The sequence below is a fragment of the Aureococcus anophagefferens genome, assembly GCF_000186865.1.
Source record: "Aureococcus anophagefferens unplaced genomic scaffold AURANscaffold_29, whole genome shotgun sequence".
NCBI lineage: Eukaryota > Pelagophyceae > Pelagomonadales > Pelagomonadaceae > Aureococcus > Aureococcus anophagefferens.
In genome coordinates, this window is record NW_008705588.1 from 348,377 (window position 1) to 356,512 (window position 8,136).

The following is an 8,136-nucleotide window of genomic DNA, read 5'->3' on the forward strand; positions in this document are numbered from 1 at the left end:
GGCGCGGGACGTCAAGGTCAGGGCGGAGAGGGCGCGCATCATCGTATTGTATTCCGCGATGGGGATGAGTCTGGGCAGCACCTTGGGCTGCACGCAAGGCGGCAAGTCAAACAAACGCGACGCCCTGCCAGCGAGTTGGTGCTCCGCGATGAAGTCTTGTTTGTGCTACCTCCTCGCGCTCGTCGCCGCGGCCAACGCCTTCACGGCGAGCCGGTCGGCGCTGCCCGCGCGCGCGTGCCGCGCCGCGGCGCCGGCGCTGTCCATGCGCTACGGCAAGAAGCAGGTGAAGATCCGGCAGAAGATCAACCGCATGATCCTCGACGCCAACACCATCGAGGACGTCGCGGCCGTGCTCCAGCACCCCTTCCTCGCGGCGTCGTCGCGGCGCATGATGAAACACCTCGTGCTCAAGGCGCGGCGCAAGGCCATGCTCATGGGCTACCAGATCGGGTACCTCGACGACGACGAGGAGGACCTGCTCGACGAGATGGTCGAGTTCGACGTCGACTCCGACGTCCTCGAGGTCGACGACGACGACGAGGCGTAGGTCGCTCGCGCGACGAAGGCGCGGAGGTTAAGGAGCCCGCGCATCCGCGCGTCGCGGGGCGAACGGCGCGCCGCCGGCCGCTTCGGCGGGGCTGGCGGCTCCAGGAGCGCGGCACCTGCTCGATGCCTGTGATAGGACAGGCAGAGCAGTCGCGACCCCTGGTAGCGCGTTACGCGAGCGCCGCGGCGACGGGCTCCTCGAGGCGCGGCCGGAGGCCGAGCACCGCGGCGACGGCGGCCGGGTAGAGGCCGAAGACGAGCGCCGCGTGCCACAGCGTCGTGGCGCCGCGCCGGCTCGACAGCGCGGCGACGGCGGCCTGGACGACGAGGAGCACGAGCCCCTCGGCGACGTAGTCCCAGGCCTCGGCGCGCGCGAGGAGCCACGCGAGCAGCACGCCCAACGCCAGCGCGTTGCGCATCGCCGCGGCGCCCAGGAGCTGCTCGAAGATGTAGGCCAGCGACCGCGGCGTCCGCTTCGCCGCGAAGCCCCGGATCGCCGCGACCTCCGAGAGCTGCGTGCACACAGGCACGAAGACGAACGCCGCGATGAAGTTGGACACGCCGAAGCGGTCCGCGAGGACCTCGAGGCAGTCCGGCAGGGGCGCCGACGCCAGCACGACGAGCACGACGCCGAGGCCGAGCTTCGCCCAGGCCCGCGCGGCGATGGCCGCGCGCTGCGCGCCGAGCGACTCGAACCTCGCCTCCGCGAACTCGTCGGGGCAGACCGACAGGGCGTCGTCGTCGTCGCCGTCGTCGCCCGCGTCGGGCGCCGCCGCGGCCTCCTCGTCGTCGGAGCAGTCCCAGGCCGTCGACAGCGACGACGCGGACGACGTGTCGCTGGCCCGGAGCCGCGCGGCCCGCCGCCGCGCGTCCCGGCGCGCGCGGCGGCGCCCGCGGGCCTGGAGCCGCCCCGCGTAGGCGCGCACGCCGGCGACGAAGCCGTCGAAGTCGAGGACGTCCGTCGGCGTCGGGCCGAAGGACCGCTGGACGTCCGCCTCGCTCGCGGGCTCGCCCGCGTCGTCAAAGACGCGGCCCACGCGGCCGACGGCGAGCTTGCCGAGCGCGTCGGCGCGCCGCGCGAAGAGCGGCCGGAGGATCGCGCGGAGCGCCGCGTCGCCGCCGAAGGTCCTCTTGCGCGGCGGCGGCCGGTCGACGCCCGCGGCCGCGCGCGCGTCCGCGCGGAGCTCCGCGGCCGCGCGCTCGAGCTCCTCGGCCGTCGACGCGTCGACGACGTCGGCGATGGCGGCCATGAAGCCGCTCCGGTTCCGGAACCGGTCCACGGCGGACCTCCGGCGCCGCTCGTGGACGAGCCACCGTTCGTCGCCCGCGGTCCGCGACCGCGCGCGCAGGAGCGCGCCCAGGAGCGCGACGCCGCAGCAGGCCGAGGCCGCCGCGAGCGCCCCGCAGACCTCCAGCACGACGTAGGGCACGGCCGCGGCCGCGAGCCAGCGCGCGGCGCGCCGCGCCGCGCCGAGATAGGCGCCGCAGTCCGCGGCGCGCCGCGACCGCCGGTCGTCGTAGTCCGCGCGGCCGTCGGCGAGGCCCACGGCGCCGGAGGAGACGGCGATGGCCCAGGGCACCGTGAGCATGAACACGGTGTTGCCGAAGAGGCTGCCCGCGCCGACGTCCAACCCGCCGCGCGTCCTCGCGCCCGAGCAGCAGAGCAGCACGGCCTCGGGGAAGGCGATGAGGAGCGGCAGGAGCACGGCGCCGACGGCGTCCTCGTAGCGCGTGAGCAGCAGCAGCTCCGCGCCCTCGTTGACGCAGGCGCAGCCCCGCGACAGCACGCCGCCGTAGAGGAGCACGAGCGTGGCCACCTGGAAGGCGCCGCGCGTCTCGTCGTCGGCGACGATGGTGTGCGGATCGATGTAGGGCCACGCGAGCAGGCTGGCGAACATGCTCACGAGCTCAGGGCATCCTCATAAGGGCTGCTTTGAACATCGTGCAAACATAGACATGACCCAAACTAGGGATCACAGGGTACGACCTAGGCTAGCCGCACTAGGGCAGTCCAAGATAACAATACTCCGCCCGGGGCCGGTTTGGCAGACCGCAAGGTAAATGTTGGCTGGCTGGCTGGCTCGGTCGCTGGCAGCCACCCATTTCTTCAATGTAGACGTTGCATGTGCAAATCTTGCGATTTTCGCGCGGGAATCATGTCAAAATCTAATTAGGCGCCCGGAGTGGCCGCCGGGGGTGACGGAAGCGCGAGCGCCGACGCGCGTGGCCGGCGGCCAGCCGGTCGCCGCAGCCGCCCCACGACGGCGCGGCGCGCCGTAGGCGCGCGTTGTAGAGGTTGTAGCGAGGGGTCGTTTCGTGGACTGGACGTCCCTGGCTGGCTGGCTGGGTCGGCCCCGGGCGGCTGGCTGCGGTCTTGGCCTGCCCTTGAGCCGCAGGACACTCGCGGACGGGCTGTAGACCGCGCGCGGCACCTCGGATGGCTTCGACGGGCGCGGGCTACGACCTCTCGCCGACGACGTTCAGCCCCGATGGGCGCATCTTCCAGGTCGAGTACGCGACCAAGGCCGTGGAGAACGCGGGCACGGTCGTGGGCATGAAGTGCAAGGACGGCGTCGTCCTCGGCGTGGAGAAGGTCATGCTGTCGAAGATGCTCCTGCCGTCGAGCAACCGGCGCGTGGCGACCGTGTCCGCGCACGCGGGCGTCGCGCAGGCGGGCCTCGCCGCGGACGGCCGCCAGGTCGTCGCGCGCGCGCGCGAGGAGTGCGACAACTACGAGGAGGTCTACGGCATCCCCATCCCGCCGACGGTGCTCGCGCAGCGCCTCAGCGAGTACGTCCACTACTTCACGATCCACGGCGCGCTCCGCCCCTTCGGCACGTCGACGATGATCGCCGCGTACGACGAGCGCGAGAAGGCGCACCAGCTCTACGTCCTCGAGCCCACGGGCGTGTGCCTGCGCTACTTCGGCGCGGCGCTGGGCAAGGGCCGCCAGAGCGCCAAGAGCGAGATCGAGAAGCTCGACCTGACGACGCTCACGTGCCGCGACGCGCTCAAGGAGATCGCGAAGATGATCTACACGTGCTACGACGAGTCCAAGGACAAGCCCTTCATCCTCGAGATGGCCTGGCTCTGCGAGGAGACCAAGTTCGAGTACCAGCTCGTGCCCCAGGACCTCATCGACGCCGCGGAGACGTGGGCGAAGAAGGAGCTCGAAGAGGACGACGACGACGACGACGACGACGAGATGGCGTCCTAGGGCCCGCCTCGCGCGCGCCCCCGACCGCCGCGGCGCCCCCGACCCGCTAAGAGGCGCCCGTTAGTCGTCTTCGTCACTTCTTCTTCTTCTTGCCGCCCCCCTTCTTGCCCTCGGACTTCTGCTTCTCGAGCATCTCGCGCCGCGTGCGCTCCTTGGCCTCGCGCCGCTGGGCCGCCTCCTCCTCGTCCTTCTTGGCCTCGAGCGCCGCCTTCTCGCGCGCGGCCGTGCGCTCGCCGCGGCGCTGCTCGATCCACGCGTCGACCTCCGCGGCCTTCTCGCGCCGCGCCTCCTCGACGGCGCGCTCCTTGGCCTCCGTCCGCCGGCGCCTCGCCTCGGCCTTGGCCGTCGTGGACCGGTCGTCGAGCGCGTCGCGGTTCCGCCGGAGCGTGTCGTCGACGTCGCGCTGGTCCTCGGCGAGCACGTCGTTGCCGCCCGTCTCCACGAGGATGAGCAACTCGTTGCTCCGGAGGCCCTCGGCCAGCGTCCGGCCCGCGGCCTCGCTGAGGCCGCAGCGCCACAAATTGAGCTGCGTGAGCGCCCTGGCTTTTCCGAGCGCGGCGCAGAGGCCGTCGAAGGGCTTCTCCAATTTCCCCCCCCGCGTGAGGTCGTTGCCCTCGAGGCTCAGGGACGTCAGCGTGCCGTTGGACACCAACACCTCGGCGAGCTCCGCGCAGGCCCGGGGCCCGACGTCGTTGCCGTCGAGCTCGAGCTTCACGATTCGCGAGCCCGGCGCGCGCGTCGCGCGCGCGACGTACGCGGCCGTCGCGTCGTCGAGGTCCGCGCGGCAGAGGTCCAGGGACGTGACGCTGGCGTTGGCCCACAGGGCCTTGGCGAGGGCGCGGCCCGCCGCCGCGCAGCGCAGCGCGCCCTTCAAGATCGCGCCGAGGCACACGTCGCGCGGCGTGCCGTCCCGCGCGACGAGCTTGAGCCACGCGCAGAGCTGCTCGTCGGCGTCGGCGACGATGGTCTCCGCCTCCTCGCGCAGCTTGCGGTGGATGACGATGCGGTGCCGGTGGCGCGCCTTCTGGAGCTTGGACTCGCGGATCCGCGCCAGGTGCGTCTCCCGCAGGCTCTCGACGCGCGCCTCGTGCTCGTCGTCGAAGAGCTTCTGGAGGGTCTTGGCGTCGTCGTTGAAGAAGCCCTTGGCCGCCATGCCCCGCTTCTGCAGCTCCGCCATGACCTCGGCGGACGTGAGGCTGAACGCGGACATGGGCTCGACGGCCGACGCGTCGAACGCGTCGCCGTCGTCGTCGTCGTCGTCCTCGTCGACGGCGAAGGGCCGGCTCACGGTGCCGTCGGCGCCGAGCTCGACGACCTTGTCCGGCGCCTCGAGGTCGTCGAAGTGGCCCGTGACGCCCAGCACCTGGAGCAGGGCCTCGTCCTGGGCGCGGCCCATGGCCGCGATCTGGTGCTTCTCCAGGATGTCCTGCACCTCCCAGGGCGACTCGCCCTGCACCTCCTCCTCCTCCTCCTCCTCCTCCTCCGGGTCGCCGTCGACCCTGGGCTCGGCGTCGCCGCCGTCGGCGGCGTCGGCCATGCTGCCCCCTCGAAGCGCTAGGCTAAGACGGTGCCGGCAAGTTGTAGATATGCACGACGAAATTTCGTTTCGGGCCACCCCTCTTCGGCCTCCCAACGAGGGGCTGCCCCCAGTTCCTCGCGCAGAAGGGCGGCGCCGCACCGACGCGCCGCGCGGGCGCCGGCCGCGCCGCCGTCGCCGCCGCGCGCCTCGGGACGACGAGGACCATGCGCCGCCTCGCGCTCCTCGCGGCCTGGGCGGCCGCCGAGGACGCCTACGCGCCCTCGGCGGCGCCGACGGTCCAGCCGACGTCCTGCCCGCGGCTCCGCGCGGCGACGTCCGACGAGTGTCCGGACGATTCCAACGTCAACGTGGCCTGCACGGCGAGCCTCCTCGTCGTCGGCGACGTCTGCGAGGGCGACGGCGAGTGCGGCACGGACACGGACCTGAACAACTGCGAGCACTACGGCGAGATGAGCGGCGACATCTACGTGGTCATCGCCGAGCCGACCTACGCGCCGACCTACGCCCCGTCCTACGCGCCGTCGCTCGCGCCGACGGCGACGAACTGCCCCGACTACCTCGTCGCGCTCGACGAGGGCTCGGACGACTGCCCGGATCCCGTGGTCCTGACGGCGTCCTACCCGCACTGCGGGTCCGCCCACCTCGCCGTGGGCGACCTCTGCGAGGGCGACGGCGAGTGCGCGACGTCGAACAACCTGGACAACTGCGAGGACGCCGAGGGCCGCTACGAGGCGGACATCTACTTCGTCGCCGGCGCGGCGCCGACGCGGTCCCCGACGCCCAAGACCTGCCCGGAGTTCCTCGTCGCCCTGGACCTGGCGAGCGACGACTGCCCGGAGCACGCGCTCATGACGGCGTCCTACCCGGCCTGCAACCACGCGTCCCTGGCGACGGGGGACCTCTGCGAGGCCGACGGCGAGTGCGGCACGTCGAACAACGAGGACAACTGCCTCGACGCGGAGGGCCGCTACGAGGCCGACGTCTACCGCGTCGTCAACGGCGACCCGACGGCGGCGCCGAGCACGGGCGCGCCGACGCCCGCGATCTGCCTCACCTACGAGGCCGTCGAGCTCTGGGACTGCCCCGACGACGCGGACCTCGAGCCGTGCAGCACGCCGGGCCTCGAGGAGGGCGACTACTGCGAGTCCGACGGCGAGTGCGGCCTGAGCCACGACCTCGACAACTGCTTCTACGGCGGGGTCCAGCAGGCCGACATCTACGTCGTCGTGGCCGCGCCGGACCCGACGGCCGCGCCGACCGCGTCCTTACCGCCGACGCTCCAGGTCTGCACGTCGTACCGCGAGGCGTCGTCCGACGAGTGCCCCGAGGACGCGGACATCCAGAACTGCGGCACGCCGGGCCTCGAGGTCGGCGACCTCTGCGAGTCCGACGGCGAGTGCGGCCTGGACCACGACCTCGACAACTGCGAGTACGGCGGCGAGCAGAACGCGGACATCTACGTCGTCACCGACGGCTCGACGGGCGCGCCGAGCGTCGTCGCGACGACGGCGCCGCCGAGCGCCTGCGCCGACGACGCGTCCTGGCACAAGACGGACGTGCCGTCGAAGACCTGCGACTGGGTCGCGGCCTACCAGTACGGCCGCTGCCACGTCAAGGGGTACGACGCGAACGGCGACCTCCGCGAGGCCGTCGACGCCTGCGGCGCCGCCTGCGGCTGCACGAGCTACCCGACGACGGCGCCGAGCGGAGGGCCGGGCCCGACGGCGTCGCCCGCGCCGACGGGCTGCCAGGACGACGCGTCCTGGTACAAGCTGCTCGAGCCGAGCAAGGACTGCGACTGGGTCGCCGAGGACTACGACCGCTGCCACACGCAGGGCTTCGACGGCGAGGGCAACGAGCGCAAGGCACTCGAGTCCTGCGGCCTGTCCTGCGGCTGCACGGAGTTCCCGACGGTCTCGCCAGCGCCCGTCGCGTCCGACGACGCGGCCGACGACGGCGGCGCCGGCGACGACGGCGGCGCCGGCGACGACGGCGGCGCCGGCGACGACGGCGCGACCGCCGCGCCGACGGTCGCGGGCGACGACGGCGGCGCGGGCGACGACGGCGGCGCGGGCGACGACGGCGCCGGGGACGACGGCGCCGCCGGGGACGACGGCGCGGCCGTCGCCACCGCCGCGCCGACGATCTCGCCCGCGCCGAGCCTCTCGAAGGCGCCGTCGGCGACAAACCCGACGGCCGCGCCGAGCGAGCTCGTGCACGACGACGCGACGGTCTACAGCTCGTCGGCCGTCGTCCTGTACGGCATGTCGCCGGACGAGTTCGGCGACGTCGAGGAGCTCGAGTTCGCGAGCGTCGTCGCCCTCGCGCTCGACGTCGTCGCGTCGCCCGACGACGTCGAGGACGTCACGGGCGGCGCCTGGGTCGCGGGCGACCTCCGGCGGCACCTGCGCGTGCGGAAGCTCGAGGAGGCCGCGCTCGAGGCCGCGGACGCCGCGAACGCGACGACCGTCGCGTTCTGGGCCGAGCTCGGCGCCGGCTCCTCGATGACGGCGGAGTACGGCCTCGAGCTCCACCTCACCTTCGTCGACCAGCTGACGGCGTCCGTGGACGACGGCACGTTCCAGGCCGCGCTGATCTCCGCGGGCAACCTGAGCGTCCTCGGCACGACCGTGCTGGCCGTCAACGAGACCAAGGTCGCCATCGCCGAGGACACGAGCGTGATCTTCTCCTGGGACGGCGACCCGAGCGACCTCGCGGCGGCGCTCGCCGACGACGGCGGCGGCGGCGGCGGCGGATCGAAGGACGACGACGGCGCGGACAACGCGGGCTTCGACTTCATGTACGTCATCATCGGCCTCATCGCGCTGCTCGT

The 8,136-nt window shown here is 72.8% G+C and overlaps 1 protein-coding gene across 1 annotated transcript; it reads left to right on the forward strand.

The window, feature by feature from the left end:
• Window positions 1–2,958: 2,958 nt before the first annotated feature.
• Window positions 2,959–3,787, forward strand: AURANDRAFT_55034 (hypothetical protein; the record flags this gene model as incomplete). Its single annotated transcript, XM_009042265.1, has 1 exon — window positions 2,959–3,787. One exon carries the CDS (start codon window positions 2,984–2,986, stop codon window positions 3,761–3,763), a length of 780 nt encoding a protein of 259 aa, XP_009040513.1.
• Between the last annotated feature and the right edge of the window lie 4,349 nt (window positions 3,788–8,136).